Genomic DNA, 19,154 nt, shown 5'->3' on the forward strand with positions numbered 1-19,154 from the left:
GCCCATTTTACAGATGGGGAGACTGAGGCTCAGAAAGGGCCCAGTCTTGGACTGGGTTTGTCACATGGCTGTGGAGGCCACAGCTGACATGGGCACCCAGGCGGGCAGATTCTGGATCCCTGTGTGGTAGGAGTAGGGGGGGTGTTCCACTGAGGCAGACTGCGTCCCTCTACAACAGGAACCTGGAATGGCACCACCAGGGTGGCCATCAAAACCCTGAAGCCTGGCACCATGTCTCCGGAGGCCTTCCTGCAGGAGGCCCAGGTCATGAAGAAACTGAGGCATGAGAAGCTGGTGCAGCTGTACGCCGTGGTTTCGGAGGAGCCCATCTACATTGTCACGGAGTACATGAGCAAGGGTGAGGCCTGGACAGCCAGGACAGGGGGCAGGGCACTCCAGACGGGGCAGGGGGATGAACCTCATTTCCCCTCACATCTAGAATGGGCATCTTCAAAGGTGGAATGCAGTAGCACCAAATTCTTACGTCAGTGGAAGGTTAAACTGAAGGTCACCTTTCTCCTTTCAGTTTTAAAAATGATTTCCGACAGCACATCTTGTCTCCCCCAGTTTGCTGGTTTCATAAAGCTGTTTGGTGTTCTGGGGCTGAAAGAGATCTCCCCAGCCCTCCAAGCTCAGCCACATCTAGGTCAAGTCTCTGGCTTGATTTTGACTTAATTTTAATTTATTTATTATTTTTGAGACAGGATCTTGCTCTGTCACCCAGGCTGGAGTACAGTGGTGCTGTCATAGCTCACTTCAGCCTCAACCTTTTAGGCTCAAGCAGTCCTCCCACCTCAGCCCCCAAGTAGCTGGGACCACAGGTGTGTGTCACCAGGGCCAGCTAATTTTTTATTTTTTTGTAGAGATGTGACCCTATGTTGCCCAGGCTGATCTCAAACTCTTGGGCTCAAGCAATCCTCCCACCTTGACCTCCCAACGTGCTGGGATTACAGGTGTGAGCCACAGTAATTTTTAAACCCATTAGTTATTTTTTAAAATTCTACTTTTTGGAGGTATAGTTTACATATGGTAAAATATACCCCTTTTAAGTATTCAGTTCAATGGGTTGTAACAAGTGGGTTTACTGTGTGCTCTCACCATAATGGGGATAGCAACAGCCCCATCACCCAGAAAGTTCCTTGGGCCCTTTGCAGACAGCACCCTCCAACCCCAAACCCAAGCACCCACTGATATACTTTGTCATTATCAATCTGTTTTGTTTATTCAAGAATTTCATACATGAAATATTTTACATCTGGGATGCATCCTTTTTTTTTTAACTTTTTAAATTTTAAATGTTTTAAATTTTTTTGATACAAGGACTCACTCTGTTGCCCAGGCTGGAGTGCAGTGGCGTGATCACAGCTCAGTGCAGCCTTGACCTCCCAGGCTCAATTGATCCTCCCATCTCAGCCTCTCAAGTGGCCGGGACTATAGGTGTACCCTACCACGCCCAGCTAATTTTTTTTTTTGTTTATATCTTTTGTACTGTGTAGCTCAGGCTGGTCTCAAACTCCTGGGCTTAAATGATCTTCCCGCCTTGGTCTCCCAAAGTGCTGGGATTGCAGGCAGGAGCCACCGTGCCCAGCCTGAGATGCGTCCCTGTGGCATCTCCCAGCAGTTAGTTCCCGTTGTCGCTGAGCAGGACGCCATTGTCCGCATTAACACAGTTTACCTGTTCACCTGGAGGTGCGCATCTGGTCGTTTCCCAACCTGCTTGCCTTTTGAGTGACAAGCACTTTATTGAGAGATGAGTTTACATAAAATCTGTTGTGCTGGTTATAGCAAGGCTAGCCACCTGGGAGGACAGGTTTGGGAATCACTGCATCCTGGCAGAGGGACAGGGCAGGAACTGGAGCTGGGTCTTTCTCTGCCCAGGGAGTTTGCTGGACTTTCTCAAGGGGGAAACGGGCAAGTACCTGCGGCTGCCTCAGCTGGTGGACATGGCTGCTCAGGTTAGTCAGCCCCTCCCTTCTCCCCACACCCTTGGTCCTCAAGCACCCAGACCCATCTGGTGCAGCCAGTTCTGGCCTCTTGAGTGCCCCCTCCAGGAAGCCTGCCTTGATTACCCCCACACTCACTGATCTTGCCACACGTATTTACCAGGTCCACTTACAGGCACCCTAAGCGGTGGTTCTGGGCAGCAGAAAGCCCTTACCTGGGCATCAGGGGTCACTGACTAATATCAGGGGTCACCTTTATAGAGATGACAACTGAGGCCCGAGGTCCCCTGTACATCAGTACAACTGATGTACTCAGTTGTCATCTCAATAGTCATTTAGTCACTCAGCAGACATGTGTTTGTGCTGACTTTAGGCAGTGCTTGACAAGCATTTTTCATCAGGAGTGACGAGGATTGGCTATTATTCCCATTGGATGGATGAGAAAACAGGCTCAGAGAGGAGACTTGGGCAGCAGGCAGGGCATGGCACTTGTCCACTTGTCTGTGTCTGGGTCCGCTGGGGCCTCTTTCCATGGTCACCTCACTTTCCTGGCTGCATCTGATCTCGGGCCTCCCCATTGCCCTTTGCTCTCTCCCCTCTGCCCCTGTGCTCCCTCCTCCTGCGGAGCACTGCTCCTGCTTTTGATGCCAACAGCATTTACCGTGAACTGACCTCACTTGCCTGAAGAAGCATGGGATGGTGGGGGAGGGGTGGATGGCTCTCCAGCCCTGGGTGCCCTGTGGTCCTGGGAGGGCATGGGTGGCACCTGAGCTGGGCTCCCATGGTTTTGCCTGCAGATCGCCTCTGGCATGGCATATGTTGAGCGGATGAACTACGTCCATCGGGACCTTCGTGCAGCCAACATCCTGGTGGGAGAGAACTTGGTGTGCAAAGTGGCCGACTTCGGGCTGGCTCGGCTCATCGAAGACAATGAGTACACAGCCCGGCAAGGTGGGCAGGGGCTTCGTGGCACGGGGCGTGCAGCCTGGGGCAGGTCACGTCCTCTCCCAAGCCTCAGTTTCCTTATCTGTCATTCCTCATGGTGCTCACCTGGTGGAGCAGTCACGACAGGTCAGAGCTGCCCTGACCTTTTTCGTTCCTGCAGGTGCCAAATTCCCCATCAAGTGGACGGCTCCGGAAGCTGCCCTCTATGGCCGGTTCACCATCAAGTCGGATGTGTGGTCCTTCGGGATCCTGCTGACGGAGCTCACCACAAAGGGGCGGGTGCCCTACCCTGGTAAGAAGGTCCTCCCGGCCCGTCTCTAGTCCCTGAGCCCTTGCCCTGGTGGCCTTGGGTAAGACCTGACTCCTGCTGGGCCTGTTTCCCCATCCATACAACAAAGAAGTTGAGCACCTGATCTTAGGCTCTCCTGATGGTCCATGCTCTCAGCTTCGGGGACGGGACCTACCCATGGTTGCACCCAACCTGGCCTAGGCAGGAAGCCCTCACCATCCTCCCCATCAGCTTCCCGCACCCCACTTTCCTTACTGGAGCCAGGCTTCCCATGCCTCACTCTGCCCACAGGGATGGTGAACCGAGAGGTGCTGGACCAGGTGGAGCGGGGCTACCGGATGCCCTGCCCGCCCGAGTGTCCTGAGTCCCTGCACGACCTCATGTGCCAGTGCTGGCGGAAAGAGCCTGAGGAGCGGCCCACTTTCGAGTACCTGCAGGCCTTTCTGGAGGACTACTTCACGTCCACTGAGCCCCAGTACCAGCCTGGAGAGAACCTCTAGGCACGGGCGGGCCCAGACTGGCTTCTCGGCTTGGATCCTGGGCTGGGTGGCCCCTGTCTTGGGGCTCGCCCTGCTCTGCCTGCCTGCTGTTGGTCCTCTCTCTGTGGGGCTGAATTGCCAGGCTCGAGGCCCCTCCCTCTTTGGCGGCATGGAAGGGGCTTCCGGACCTAGGGTGGCCTGAGAGGGCGGCAGGCGTGTGAGACCAGCACAGTGACTGTCCAGCGCCCACTCTAGCCACACGCCCCTCCTTGCACTCCCTCCTGGAGCTCTGTGGGTCTCTGGAGGAGGAACCGGGAGAAGGGCTGGGGCCGGGCCTGAGGATGGCCTTTTCCAGCCTCAGCCTACTCCACTCACTGAACTCCTTGCCCACTTCCGTGCCACCCCCAATCTGTCTCGAGAGCTGGCCAAAGAGCCTTTCCAAAGAGGAGCGATGGGCCCCTGGCCCCGCCTGCTCACCATCCTGCCCCTTGCCATCCATTCTGGAAACACCTGTAGGCAGAGGCAGCCGAGATGGATCCTCTGCCGCTGCTCCCAGGCTGGGCAGTAGGATGAGTACCCCTCAAACCCTGCCTCCTTAGACCTGAGGCACCTTTGGAGATCATCACTTCCTTGCCCCCATTTCACTGATGGGGAGACAGTCGAGAGAGGGGATGTGACGTGTCCAAGGCCACAGAGCAGTTCAGAGTGGAGGCGGCTTGGAACCGGTGCTCCCTCTGTCTTCCTCAGGAACCAACAGTTCGTGGGAGGCATCACGAAAAGACTGGGACAACCCAGGGGACAAGGGATCTGAGGATGCGTTCGAGATGGCAGAATCGCACTGCCGCTGCCTGCTCGGCCGGGCTGTTGGGGAACAGCATGGAGGCAGATGTGGGTCTGAGCTGGGAGTCAGGGTGAAAGGTGCAGGTGTGGAGAGAGAGGCTTCAATCAGCTTGTGGGTGATTTTTAACCTTCAGAGCCAGCTGGCCACAAAAGGGAGTGAGCCCCTGGGCCCTGGAGGCAATCAAGCAGAAATAGAAGAGCCAAGAGTCCTTGAGGCCCTGGTCCTGGCCTCCTTCCCCCACTTCGTCCTGTGGCATTTCAACTCCTGGCCCTGTTCTTCTCCCCAAGTTGGCACCCTTTAACTCATGAGTAGGGAGAGGTGTGCGTGGCAGGGGTGAAAGAGGATGTGTTACCCACTGTCATGCACGAGGACTGGCTGTGTGACCTTGGGTGGCCCCTGCTTTCTTTCTGAGCTGCAGTGTCTGCCGCACATGTGGCCACGGCCTCTGCAACTGCTCAGCTCCAGTGCAGACCCTGTGGCAGGACATCCATGGTGAGCCCAGCCCAGACATCAGAAGATGGGGCTCTCTCTGTTCAGCCTTAGGGTATGTGGTGGCTTCTCCCAGGGCCTCAGTATGCCCACCTGTAAAGGGGCAGTTGACAGTGTGTGGCATCTTGCCAAGGGTCCCTGTGTGTGTGTATGTGTGTGCATGCGTGCGTGTCTCCATGTATGTCCGTATTTAATGTGTAAAAACACCCCCCTGCTCCATCCCCCAGACATTGTACATTTCACCATGGCCCCCCCCATCATAGCAATAATGTTCCCACTGCCAGGGGTTCTTGAGCCAGCCAGGCCCTGCCAGTGGGGAAGGAGGCCAAGCAGTGCCTGCCTATGAAATTTCAACTTTTTCTTTCATACATGTTTATTACCCAAGTCTTCTCCCATCCATTCCAGTCAAATCTGGGCTTACTCACCCCATCGAGCTCTCAGATCCCTCTCCAACTGCCCAAGGCCCTTTGTGTAAGGTGTCTTAATACTGTCTTTTTTTTTTTTAAGTGTTTTGTAGATTTCAGATGACTATGCAGAGGCCTGGGGGGCCCCAAATTCTAAGGCCTAGGCTTGGGGGGGTGGGGGGATCCAGAATTCGTTGTAAATACTTTGCATATTGTCTGATTAAACACAAACAGACCTCAGAGTTTGATCAACAGTTTATTGAGCATCTACTGTGTGCTGGAGAGCGAGAGGGGGTGGGATGTAAGAACAAACTGCCCCTTGAGGGGCCTTTGGGCAGCAATAGTAGCTGGAGGGCTTCAGGCTTAGGTGGAGTGACATGATCAGATTGGAGGTGGCTGCTGCAGAATGTGGCTGTTTGTGCACATCTGCACCTGTGTTTTGGGGGCGCGCACCTGGGAGAAGGACAAGGCAGATTGTTCAGGATTCAAATGCCGGTGGTGGATGGTAGCAGTTAACACTGGGGAGTGGGTGGGGCTGCCAGGCCTGCGTAGAGGAGATCACATATACACCACGAGGATATCACTGTGTCTGCTGTTTGTGTGTTTCCTAAGAGTGCGGGGCAGGGGTGCTGGATCAATCCACAAAAGTCCTGAAAACACTGAAGAAAAATCCAAAGACCCTTCCCCTCCCCCCTCCTTCCCCACCACCAAAGCGCACAACCTTGAAGGTTGATTTGCAACCGTCCATACAAACACATTATTTTACACAAATATATACCAGATCACTCACCTCTGCACCGGAGTCACCTCTGGCCACAGCATTGCTTAATTAAAAACAAATTTCTAAAACTGGACATTTTTTCTGTTCAGTATCATTTTCACAAGCCAAACACATCACGGTGTCAGGGTCAGGGTGGCATCTGGAGATTGCAAGGGATGTGTGTGTAGGTGTGTGTGTGTCTCGGGAGTAGAGGTGTGGGGGGTGTGATGTTGTGGCAGGTGTTCTCTGCTGGTGGGAGTGCCTGGATGCGTGTGCCTTTGTGTTCACAGGGGTATGTGTGTGAGCTCGTCACAGACGTGGTGTTTGGATATTTGTGTGTGAGCACCTGTCTAGGTGGTCTGTAAGCCTGGGGTCTTGGGGAAGTGTCCCAGATGTGTGTGCTTGGGCATTAATTGGGGATGAGGTGAGCGGATCTGCTTGCTCTGGCTGTGTGTGCAGAATGTGTGTGTACTGTGTGAACACAGATCCAGGGGGTTCATGGGCCTGTGGGCTCCTGGGGTGTGGGCACCGAGGTGAGCAGCTGGGTTCTCATGCATGTGGATGGGGGCAGCATGTGTGTCCGTGTGGACCCGTGAGAGCTTGGGCTCGAACCCCCGGCGCTGGCCACTGCCGGCGGGACCCACGTGTGTCCGGGGGCGCAGGGCCACGTGCCAGCACGCCGGGGACAAAGCGCTCGCCAGCGCAGCTGCGGCAGTCAGGAGTGCGCATGCGCGCCGCGGCGCGACGGCAGGGTCCAGCCCCAACCCCGCGCGCCGGGACTGGCAGGACCCGCCGCTGCTCGGCCTCTCTCCTCTTGACTTGTCAATCTGAGCCTTTTCTCTCTGTTCCTCTCTCTGGTCTATCTGTGCCTCTCCAGGCCTTTCTGGCCTTACATCAATTTCCTGTTTCTTTCTTCTTTTTTAATTTAAAAAATTTTCAGTAGCTTTTGGGGTTACAAGTGGTTTTTAGTTACATGGGTAAATTACGTAGGGGTGAATTTTGTAGTGCACTTGTCACCCAAGTAGTGTATATTGTACCTAATATGTAGGTTTTTAAAATCCCACATCCTGCCTTCTTTTTTTCTCTTTCCCTTTTCCCTCCCTTTCCTCCTTCCTTTTTTTGAGACAGAGTCTCACTCTGAACCCCAGCCTGGAGGGCAGTGGCGTGATCTTGGCTCACTGCAACCTCCACTTCCTGGACTCAAGCGATTCTCCTGCCTCAGCCTCCTGAGTAGCTGGGACCACAGGTGTGTGCCCCTATTTCCTGGCTAAATTTTTTATTTTTATTTTTTGCAGAGATGGGGTCTTACTATGTTGCCCAGACTGGTCTTAAACTCCTGGGCTCAAGTGATCTGCCCCCTTTGGCCTCCCGTAGTGTGGGATTACAGGTGTAAGCCATTGTGCCCAGCTGATTTTCCTTTTCTTTATGTGTCTCTCTGTCTCACTGTTGCTAATTTCTGCCTCTTTTCCTCTGCCTGGATGCTGTCTGTGTTTCTCTAGTCCTTACCCTCTTTTTCTGCCTCTCAGATTTTTCTCCCCATCCACCTCGCCACATCCGACTCTTCCGAGGCCCTCCCACCTCTCCATACCTTTGCCCAGGCTGTTTCTCCCACTGGGAATGCCCTTTCTTTCCTCTCTGCAACACGGCAAACTCCTATTGGTCCTGAAAAGCACATCTCCAAGGCCACAGACTGACCCCAGGAGCTCTTCCTGCTGCCTTGGAATCTGCAGAGGTTGTCAGCCCACCCGCTAGAACATGAGCTTGAGGGACTGGGTGAAGTTTTCCCTGGTGAGTCTAGGCCAGGCCACATGGGTAATGTCTGCTCAGGCAGGAAGGTCACTCTGTCTCTCCCCGTCCTGTCTCTGGCTCCTTCTCTGGCTGGGACTTCCTCATTCTGGGCCTGCGTCCAGTTGGCTTTTGCTGGACTTGGTATATAAGGAAGACAGACACACGGGTGCAGGAGCGAGAGATGCCATCCGCTCTGCCTCAGCCCTGTGCAGTGTCCAGCTCTCTCCAGGGGATGTGAGACCCCAGGGCTCCATCCCCGCAGCCTTCCCTTTCTGGTTTCTGTTGGGTTTACTCTTAATTCTGCATACACTTTTTCTTTTTTGAGAAAAATAAAATGTTTCCCCATGACAAAAAAAAGAAAAAGAAAAAAGAAAAAAATATATTTTTTCTGGCAAAGAAGGAAAGATACAGGAAAACACAAACCAGCCAAGCGTATTTCACAGCCCCTGCTCCATCCCTCTCTCCTGGAGGCTGGGGCCTGTCTCCAGGGTGTATGCACGGTGTATGTGTGGTGTGTGGAGGGGTGTGCAACATATGCGTGTCCTTGCTCCTGTTGCCTCCCAGGCTTTGTCCCATGAGCTTCAAAAGTCTCTTTGTTCATCCTCTGCTTCTCTTGTCCCCTCTCTTCCTCCCTCCCTACTTACATTCTCCAGACCAGACTTCATGCTGGATGCACGCATGCACAGACACACACATACACACGCGCATACTCACCCACACCCACACACACATGCACGAAGTCTCTTGTCTGCATTTTCTGTCATCTCTGTCTTCCTTTTCCATTTTTCTCTCGGGGGCTTTAAAACGCTGCGGTTCATAGGGAGAAAAAGAGACTGGCAGAGATTCAGAGATACAGACAGGACAGACAGGAAAAGTGGATGGAGACAGAGGGGCTGGAGTTGAGGGCGGGGAGGGAATGGCAAGGAGAGGAGCTTTTTGTCCATCTGCCCGTCATCTGTGAGGTCCATCCCGAGTCTCACTGCCCGCATCCCTCCCCTTTCTGGGGCTCTTCCCACCCAGCCCTTGGAGCGTGTATCCTGGGATCCTGGGGCTGTGTCCATCTGTCGGTCTGTGCGTCAGCCTCTGCTTCCCGCCTGCCTCTTGCTGTGGTCTCATTAAATGCTCATGTCTTTCTTTGATTGTTCCACCCCCAGAGTGTGTGTGCATGCGTGCGTTTGTCCACGTGTCCAGATCTCCATGCCCATGGGTCTGTCTACCTCCCCTTCTCCCTCCCTCCTGTTCTTGCCACCGTGTCAGTGTGTGCACCTGTGTACACGTGTGTCTGTGCATGAATCTCTTGCTCAACTCACTTCCCCTGTCCCCGAGGCTCCTGGACTTGGCCTCTTGGGCGGGGAGGGGAGGTGGTTATTCTCCTCATTCCCCATCCTGGTCCAGCCTCAGCCTCAAGGCTTGCCTCCTGGACAGTTTCCCTGGCAACCATCCTCTGGACATCTCACCTGCAACATTTGAAAACTCAACTCACCTGTCCACTCCCACCCTCTCTGCAGGGGGACCTCTTGCACAAAACCACCTGCCCTGGTTGGTGCAGCCGTCTCTCACTCACGCTCTGCTGTTTGGCTTTCATGCCCTCTTCCCACTTCTGGCCCCGCTAAGAACCCGGCGTCTCCCTCCCCTGCCGTTCTGGTCTGGCTCTGGCTGACCTGTGGCACCCTGATCCTCACCATGCAGGCATTCTTCACAGTGCCCCTGCCTGACAGCTTTCCTTTCTTCAGCCTGCAAATCCCACCTTTCTGGGAAGCCCTCCTGATAACCCCTTTTTCTGGGTTCCCTTGTCTCTGATACTCCCTACAGTGAGATCTGTCCTGGCCTTGGCCTTTTCGCAGGCTGGGCACCCAACTGGAGTCCCATTTGGACTTTTGTGGGGCTAGGTACCTTTGTCCTTTCCTTAGGAAAAAAAAATACGTGTTACAATAGCATTGGTATCAACACGAATATATTAATAGGACATACTGAAACATGGAGTTAAAAGTTCATTTTTCTTCTGATTTTAAAAGAAATTTAAACATTTTCTTGGGGTGACAAAAGTATGGTGCATGGGCTGTAGATTTGCTGAGCGCCTCCTCTTGCCAGGCCTGGGTGAATGCGTGCTGGGCAGGCTGTGTATGGCCCACACCTTCTACCCTCTGCGTCTTTCTTCTTCATTTTGCCCCTGCAGTTTGCCCTTGTGTGAGTGCATCAAAGCAAGACGATGCGTGTGTGCATGCGTGTGTGTGTGTGTGCGCGTGCCGCATCCTCCCTCTCCATCTCTCTGTTCATCTCTCTGGCTTTTTTGTTTTGACGAAGGGTATTGCTCTGTCTCCCAGGCTGGAATGCAGTGGCAAAATAACGGCTCACTGCAGCCCTGACCTCCTGGGCTCAAGTGATCCTTCCACCTCGGCATCCTGAGTAGCTGGGACTACAGGTGTGCACAACCACGCCTGGCTATTTTTTTTTTTTTTTTTTTTTTATAGAAACGGGGTCTTACCTTGTTGCCCAGCCTGGTCTTGAACTCTGGGCTCAAGAGATCCACCCACCTCAGCCTCCTAAAATGCTGGGATCACAGGTGGGAGCCACTGCGCCGCCTGGCTTGTGTTAATCTCTTTCACCATATCAGCTTTGTCCCTTTCTCCAGGGTCCCCTCATTCATGCATTCATTCATTCCCCCAACATGTCACCCTGTGTCTGTGGATCGGCATGTCTGCCAGGGAGCAGGCGTCTTGGCTCCTCATCTTTCCCCAGGCCTCCTGCCCTCCCAGATCTGCAGGCTTTTCAGAGTGGGCCATGCTCCCTGCTCCTGACCCTTTGCCTGCCCGCCTCCCCTTCTCCAGCGTTGGGTTCACTGCTGTGGGTGGGGATTTGTTTTCTCTCACCCCCTTGGCTCTTCCTTGAAACACCATGCAGCAGCTGCTCCTGCCTAGCAGGGGTGGTGTGTGTGTTTGTGTGTGTGTGTGAGAGAGAGAGAGAGAAAGAGGGCCAGGGAGACATATAGACAGACACCAAGAGAGGGTGAGAGGTGCACAGCCAGCCCCTGTCTCTCCTGCATCTGCCTTCCGCCTCCTTCCCTCTCCTCTCTGGGGCTTTGCTAGCATTTTGTCTTTTTCTTTGGGCTTCCTACATTTGTGTGTGAGTGTGTATGTGTGTACATGAGTGTGTGAGTGTATGTATGTGTGTGTATGTGTATGGGTATGTGTATGAGTGTGTGCTGAGGCTGTGTGAGGCGACCTCAGCACAGCCGTGTATAGGAATGAGTGCGTGCATATTAATGGAGTGTGTGTATGTGCGTGTGTATGAGTGTGCGTGTGCCGAGGCCGTGTGTGTATGAGTGTGTGTGTGTGTGTGTATGAGTCTGTTTTTGCTCTCTTTCCACCAAGTTTGGCCATGACTCCACCTTCCATTCATTTACTAACCAGCCCCCCACACTCACAGCGTCCTCCCAGGCATGCACACGTGTCTGTGTGGCTAACAGGTCTGGCTCCTCATTGTTCCCTAACGCTCCCGCCTCCCCTGAAGCCCCGGTGGCTGCAGGCCTGTGGGATTCCTGCCTGGGCAGCAGCTGCCACCCCTTGCTCCAGCGTGGGGGTTGCTGCCATTGGCTGGGGGTTTGTTTTCTTTGACGGCTCTTCCTAAAACACTTATCTCAGAGCAGCTGCTCCTGCGTGTGTGTGTGTGAGAGAATGCATGTGTGTTCATGTGTGTGTGTGCATGCACGTGTGAGAATGTGCATGTGTGTTCATGCATGTATGCACGGTGTGAATGCATGTGTGTGCATGTGAGAATGCATATGTTAATGTGTGTGTGCATGCATGTGCACCTGTGTGCAAATGTGCATGTGTTCGTGTGTGTGCATGCATGCGTGTGTGAGAATGTGCATGTGTTCACGTGTGTGTGCATGTGGGCGTGTGAGAATGTGCATGCGCGTTTGTGTGTGCATGCATGTGTGCCTGTGTGCTAATGCGCATGTGTTCATGTGTGTGCACACACGTGTGTGTGCACGCGTGTGCATGTGTGTTCATGTGTGCGTACGCACATGCATGTATGCGCATGTGTTCGTGTGTGTTCATGTATGTGCATGTGAGAGAATGCATGTGTATTCATGTGTGTATGCATGTACGTGTGAGGATGTGCATGTGTTCATGTGTGTGCATGCACGTGCATGTGTGTTCGTGTGTGTATGCATGTGTGTGAGTGTGCATGGGTTCATGTGTGTGCATGCATATGCATATGTGAGAACGTGCATGTGTGTTCGTGTGTGTGCATACATATGTGTGAGAATGCGCACGTGTTCATGTGTGTGCATGCATGTGGGTGTGTGAGATATGCATGTGTTCATGTGTGTGCATGCATGTACGTGTGTGAGAGAGTGAATGTGCAATATGTGTTCATGCACTTGTCCCTCCGTTCAATCAACACTTCCTCTCTCCCGTGTGCTGGGCTGTGTGTGTATATGTGTGTGTCTCCACTTCTCCCTCCTCCCCACCTGTTCTCGCCAGTCTCTAAGGCGCTCTGAAATCTGCCCCGGCTGTGTGTGTGTGGATTCATAGAGCGAGGTCTGTGCGCGTAAACCAGTGTGTGACAAGCTGTCAGGGTGTCATCTCTGCCAGTGTACCTAATCCCCCACTCTCACCTTGGGGTAATTTCCTTTATATTTTCCTTTGGTCCACACATACAGAACAGGTCCTATGAGTTGTGCATACACACATGTGTGGCGGGGGGAGAAAGAGAGAGAAGGGGGAGAGAGAGAGAGAGCGCGCTCCTCTCCCCTTTGCTCTCTGTGGCTCCATTTTGACCCTTGCTCACCTGCTCGGACCCCTCTCCCTCTCCACTTCCCCTAAACCTCTCCTTGTCTCTTTGTGCATCATCTCTGAGGCTTTGTTTTCACTTTGCAGATGAGAGAGGGTGCTCTGTCCATCCATCCATCTAACCATCTGTCTGTCTGTCCAAGAGTTATTTGTGGGCCCTTTTCTACCTCCCCACCCCTTTCCTGGACCTACACGCTTTCACCCACCCCCCTGCACCCTCCTGTAGGGCCATTTCAGTGCCCACCCCCTTTTCCCCCTCCATCTCCCTCCCTCCCTCTTTGTGGGTTCTGGACCAGGACCTGAGAACAAAGCTGCCTCCTGGGCTCCGCATCCACCAACTGGCCCCAAACCCTTCAAGGCCCCTTCCGGGCTTGGCATCTTGCTTGGCACCTTCCCTTGTTGGGGGGCCTGGTGCCACATCACTCCACCTCCAGCAGGTCACCCCTGCCAGGCCATTCCTCTGGCCACTGTGCTCTGCCCCCCCACCCCCAGAGATAAGCTTAAGGAAAGGAAAGCTCAAGGCGATTTCCTTCCTGCCTTGTAAATCCCCTACCCCCAAGTTCAGGTTTCCCAGGGGCCTCTCCTTTCCCACATGAGGGTCTAGAAGTCAGTCTTTTTCTCCTGCTCATGTTCCCCTTTTATTTCCTCTTTTCTCTGACTTGGTTGGGTTTTGTTCTCACCTGGGCATCACTGGTACCTGTGTGTGTGTGTCTGTTCCTGTCTCCCTGACTGATGCATCGATTTTTCCTTCCACCTTTTATCCTCTTCCTCTCATTTAAAAAAATTGTAACTTACATATTGCAAGATGCATAATTGAAAAGCCTTGATGAATTTCACATGTGTCTGCACCTGTGGCTTCACCAACCGGAGCAAGAAACACACCGTCCCAGCCTCAGGCAGGCTCCCTCCCACCTGCCCCTCAAGGCCGTTTCGAGGGTGTTTCTCACAGTGTGTATGTGTGACATTTTGTCTGTCTGTCTATCTTGCAACTTTTTCAGCGGTTGCTTCCCTCTGGGAGCCCCAGTCTTTGTTCCTGCACTCCAGCAGTGGTGGCTGAACACCTCCTAGGACCGGATTGCATGTGCCTCCCTCCCTCCCCTGCCACCCTTCCTGCCTGCTCTCTCCCGCTCTGCTCCCTCTCCAAGTTGTTATTGAATTCTGCTTCTATTCTGTTCATCCCTGTAGGAGTGTGTATGTGTGTGTGTGTGTGTCTGTGTGTGTGCACGCATCTCCCCGATTGCCCACCACCTCCCCCACCCCCCGCTCTCCTTCCCCCACCTCTACCTCCCTTCCTTTCCTTCCCACTCCTGGGGGCTCCATCAAGATTGTTCAGGGAAGCCAGCCTGTGTCTCTCTCTGGCTCTCCCACCCCTCCTTCCTCCCCTCGCTGTCTCTGAGGGGTGGGCTCTCACCCTGGGCATGTGCCGGCCTGCCTGCCTCCATGCCAGCTCTGGCCACCTCCTCCTCCTCCTGCCCCTGGCATTCCCCCATTCCCTTCCGCCAACTCCTTTTGCTCCACACATAAGCTGCTGACATCGGGGTCTCTAGCTGTGATCTACGAGCTGAGTCCGGACCTGTCCACCCATTGTGGTCCATCTCTCCTGCTGCAGGGCAACCCCCAGCCTGCTTCCAGCCCCCACCCTGTCCCTCCCCTCACCATCCTGAGCTGTCTTCCTGTCTGCACCACCTTCTCACTCACTCCAGCTGCGTTTTATGCTAGAACGCCCATGTGGCTCTCACCAGCACCTGGCCTGCCTCCCTGCAGACATGACCTTGTCCTCATCTTCTCTGGCATCTGACTGTAGACATGTTGGTGCCCTGAGCCTGCCCTGCTTCTGGAGGACTCCTCCGAGTCTTGACCTTCTAATGTGCTATTGTTCCTCACCCTCTTCTCCCTTTCCAGCAAGGCTGGTGACTGTCCCCACTCTGGACCTCAGCTCCCCCTTTGTAGGGACCACCCCACTCCATCCCCTGAGCTCCAGGTCTCCCTGCACACAGCCTTCCGGACACTCCATGCGCACCTCACAGCGGGCTCAGCCACCCCTCTTTCTCCAAAGCCTGGGGCATCCTGATCATGTGCCCACTGCCTGGCAGCACCCAGCTCAGACCTCGGGCCGGTCGCCTTCCCCTTCTTGCCCATGGCCCATCCACGTGGTCCCCCAGTGGGTCTTGCCCTGTTCCTTCCTCTCTGCCCCAGCACCTTGACTTGGGTTTCTTGTCCCCTCCTGGGCTGCGCTCCAGTCCCCTCCCTGGAGTCTCTGTCACCTGTCACCTGCTGCAGTGCCATAGCCGAGGCAGCACTCTGGCCTGCACTTGCCTCAGAGCAGACACATTGGGTGGTGCCTGTGGTAGATGCTCCCTGACCCAGCACCCACAGGGGGCAGACCTGCAGCCCCATCCCTGGCCTGGTGGGGAGACCCCAGTGGAGTCTGCTGGGCTTTGGGCTGTGGGCTCACATGCTCCTCCTCAGCTGGGACTTCTCTCTTCTAGTGAGTCCTCTCCTTCCGCCTGCCTCCTGGTGTCCACCCACCTCTTTCCACAGCAGTGGGGTCTTTTGGTCTGTCTGAGGGAGGGGCTGGCATGCCTGTCCCTGTCTGTCTGTCTCTGAGTGTCAGCGCTGTGTATCTGGTCTGCCTGTCCCTCTGTCTTCGTGTCCATGAGGTAGGGTGTGTGTGTGTGTGTGTGTGTGTGTGTGTGTGTGGCGGTCTGTGTGTCCCAGAGTGGGTTTCTGGCTGGCCAGTTTTGCCGTGTGGCGGGAGGTCTGCAGTGTGGCCACTCTGTGGGGGCTGTCTGTGTGTCAGTCTCAGTGTGTGGGGCTGCCGCCAGTCCTGCCTGCGTGCAGAGGTGAGCGTGCAGGTCTGAGCTGGGGGAACTCCTTGCCTACGGGGGTCTGGTTGATCCCGTCCCTGTGTCCTTCCTTCCCTCTCTGCGGGCTCTAGAGGCATCACAACTCCCTTCTCTCTGTCTGTCTCCCCCTCCCCTTCCCCGAGTCCCCTCTTGGAGGCTTTGATGGGGTCTGCTCATCATTGCCTTGCCTGGCGTGAGACTCCTGGCCTGCGTCATGGAGCACAGCTGAGACCCTCTCCCCACGTGGGCCTGGTGTGTGCGTCAGCCGGAAGCCCCTGGCGCCATGGGGGGTCTCGGAGCGCTCCAGCCCCTCCCTCTCTCCCTCTGAGCCTTTCTGGAGCTTTCTTCTCTTTCCTGTGTGCGTTAGGCCTGCGTCTGTGCCATTGACCTCCCACCCTTGCCCCTCTGGTGGCCTTCCTGCTGTTGAGCAAGTTTGTCTGGAACTTTAGAGCTGTACCTGAGCCCAGCACCCACAAAATCCTGCAGGCGGGGTGGGCAGGGTGCCCAGGCTCTCCTTTTTCTCCCCGTCCTCACCAGAGCCCCACTTGCCTCCAGGAGCCTCATATTTCGGAAGCAGCTCCAAGGCCCTCACCCCTCCTTCAGGGAAGGCCGTTTGGCTCTAGCTGGTGCCCTCCTCCTCAGTGCATGAGACCCGCTGCTCCCTGTGCTGTGGTGGCCCTGCCCTTGCTGTGCCTTCCACACACAGGGCACAGGCTGTTCTGCTGCCTGGGCTGCCCCCCCCAGAGGCACGTCCCGGCCACACTGTCTGAATGCGTCTCTGCCACTCTTCCCCCTATGCTGCTGTTTGTCTTCATAACACTGTTCTCTCCCTGCCAATCTCTTACACGTTGATTTGGGGCTTTTTTTCATTCTCTCACGCCATCGTCTCTGCCACTATGCTGTAAGCCCCATGAGGCAGGCGCATGCCTGTCTCGTCCGGTGCTGTGTCTCCAGCTCCTAGAACAGCGCCTGGCACGTGGAAGGGGCTCAATGGAATGAGCAATCTGATTTTGGAGCTCTGTCTGGCCAGGTCACAGCAGAGATCCCGCCCCTCATCACCCAGTCCCCAGGAAGCCCACGCCCAGCTCTGCCCTCCCCTTCCTGGTCTGCACGCAGCCTGTGGCTGCCCCTCAAACCTGTCTAAACACGTGTGTCTCCGGCTGCTTCCACCCCTCCCTGGGCTCCCTCCATCCCTCGGGTGCAGTCCACCCTTAGCCTAGTGTCAAACCCTTGCACGCCTCAACTGCCATTGCCTCTCAAGCCTCACCCCTTCTCTGTCACCCCACAGCAACCACCAGCCACCCAGATGGCCAGTCCTCTCAGATACCACCCCGCCCCACACATTCTCACCCCTCCCAGCCCTTGCAGCCATCGTTTCTCTGGGTGAGGTGTCCCTTTCTGACTGCCCCGGTGCTTGGGCATCTGGTTCCAAGTCACCTTCCCTGCAGATTGGGGGACTGTTCCCCCCTTCCCCTCCCAGCCCCTCCCATCCCCAAGCAGAGTTAGTGTCTCCCCGCCCCGACCTTGGCTTCCTGAGGGAAGGGGCTTCCAGGAGCACTCCTGCCCCACTGTGTGCTGATGGTGTCTGTCTGTCCGTCAGGCAAGGCTGTGAGTCACTCAGCTCTGGGTTCCCTGTGCCCAGGAGTGGCTTCCCCCCAGGCCCCTTGGCCCCTCCTTGTCTCCCTCTCTGTCTTCCCCCTCCTCTTCTGAGTGTCCCGGGCCCAGTTTCCTCCCGCTGTGTGTGTGTGTCTGTCCATTTGTCTGTCATGCCTCTCCCCACCCCCTGGAGAGTTAGGTGCCTCGTTGCCTGTTGAGCATCAAATGCTTTGCCCTGTGCAGGCAGCCTCTCTCTGTCAGTCTGTCTGTCTGTCTCACCACACTGAACTCCTTGCTTTCTCTCGGCTTTAGCCACAGAGATCATTGTCATTCTTTGACACTCTTTGAGCATGTGAGACACACAGACACACACAAGCACACACCCCACCAGAACCTCCGCCTGGCCCCCTCTCTGCGGGGTCTTGCTTTTGTGCTCATTCTGTGAGTTACGGCGTTCACTCCTCCAGTCAGTACCCCTCGAGTGACTCCCATGTGCTGACCAGGCACATGTGGGCACGTGCATGTGTGCGTGCGTGCGCCTGTGCGTGTGTGTGTTTCTCTCGTTCTTCCTCTGCCTGCAGCCTGGTCTCTGTCTCTAAGGCGTTACTGAAATCTGCCCAGGCTATCAGAGAGACAGAGGTTGGGAGGGAGGGAAAGGAGGTGGCCGACAGCTTCCCAGTGCTTGGCTACTCACTGCCTCCCGTTCTTCTCCCGCTCTCTCTCCGTCTCTCAGCCTCTCTCTCTGTCTCTCCATCTCTCAGTTTCCCTCTGTCTCTCCATCTCTCAGTCTTTCCCTGTCTCTCAGTCTCTCTCTGTGTCTCTCTCCATCTCTCAGTCTCTCTGTGTCTCTCCATCTCTCAGTCTCTCTCTGTCTCTCCATCTCTCAGTCTCTCTCTGTCTCTCTCCATCTCTCAGTCTCTCTGTCTCTCCATCTCTCAGTCTCTCTCTGTCTCTCCATCTCTCAGTCTCTCTCTGTGTCTCTCTCCATCTCTCAGTCTCTCTCTGTGTCTCTCCATCTCTCAGTCTCTCTCTGTCTCTCCATCTCTCAGTCTCTGTGTCTCTCCATCTCTGTCTCTCTCAGCCTCTCTCCATCTCTCAGTCTCTCTGTGTGTCTTCATCTCTCAGTCTCTCTCTGTGTCTCTCCATCTCTCAGTCTCTCAGCCTCTCTCCATCTCTCCCTGTCTCTCCATCTCTGTTTCTCCCTCAGCCTCTCTCCATCTCTCTCTGTCTCTCAGTCTCTCTCTCTGCTCCTGTTCTTCTCTCTGTCTCTCTCCCTCTCTCTCCGTCTCTTGGCCTCTCCTCCCTTCTCAGTTTTTCCAGATGTGCCATGTCTGACCTGCTCATGCCACATATTTCCCTCCCTCCCTCCTCCTTCTCCTCTCTCAGGATCTGTCTTCTCCCCCTTCCTCTGGCCTCCTGTGCATCTGTGTGTGTCTGTGAGTGTGTGTGTCTCTAAGTGTGTATCTCTCTGTGTGTATGTATTTCTGTGGGTCTCTGAGTATCTCTGTGACTATCTGTGTGTGTCTGTGTTTGTGTCTCTCTGAGTGTGTATCTCTGCATGTGTCTGGGAGTATGCCTGTGTCTGTATGTGTTCCTGAGTGTGTCTCGGGTCTGTTTCTCTGTGTATCTGTTTTTGTGGTGTCTATGTGTGTCTGTGGGTGTGCCTCTGTGTGTTCGTGTGTGAGTACATATCTGACTGTATGTCCACGTGCCTGTGTGTCTCTGTGTGTCTCTGTGTGTCTCTGAGTGTGTGTATCTGTGTGTGTCTGTCTCTGAGTGTGTATGTCTGTGTTTGTCTATGTGTCTTTGTGTGTCTCTGAGTGTGTGTGGCTGTGTGTCTCTGTGTCTGTGTCTGTGTCTGTGTGTGTCTGTGAGTGTCTCTTCCCCCTCTCTCTACCTACCCCTACCCTGCTGGGGGCCCTGGGGGGGGGTCTCCATCCTGGAGTCTTATCCTTTCACTGGTGCCCTGAGCTGT

General features: G+C 54.8%; 1 protein-coding gene across 31 annotated transcripts in view; it reads left to right on the forward strand.

Annotated features, from left to right (window-relative positions):
* SRC (SRC proto-oncogene, non-receptor tyrosine kinase) overlaps positions 1 to 5,630 on the forward strand; it is a 61,465-nt gene extending 55,835 nt beyond the window's left edge. For all 31 annotated transcript variants that reach the window (XM_078371614.1, XM_078371597.1, XM_078371606.1 and 28 more), the window contains 5 exons: positions 179 to 358; positions 1,879 to 1,955; positions 2,741 to 2,894; positions 3,049 to 3,180; positions 3,469 to 5,630. In XM_078371614.1, coding sequence (XP_078227740.1) covers positions 179 to 358; positions 1,879 to 1,955; positions 2,741 to 2,894; positions 3,049 to 3,180; positions 3,469 to 3,677 — 752 coding nt within the window. In that variant the 3' untranslated portion in view covers positions 3,678 to 5,630. The remainder of the gene's footprint in view (positions 1 to 178; positions 359 to 1,878; positions 1,956 to 2,740; positions 2,895 to 3,048; positions 3,181 to 3,468) is intronic.
* Positions 5,631 to 19,154: the final 13,524 nt, after the last annotated feature.

This window comes from Callithrix jacchus, chromosome 5 (assembly GCF_049354715.1).
Source record: "Callithrix jacchus isolate 240 chromosome 5, calJac240_pri, whole genome shotgun sequence".
NCBI classification, from domain to species: domain Eukaryota; kingdom Metazoa; phylum Chordata; class Mammalia; order Primates; family Cebidae; genus Callithrix; species Callithrix jacchus.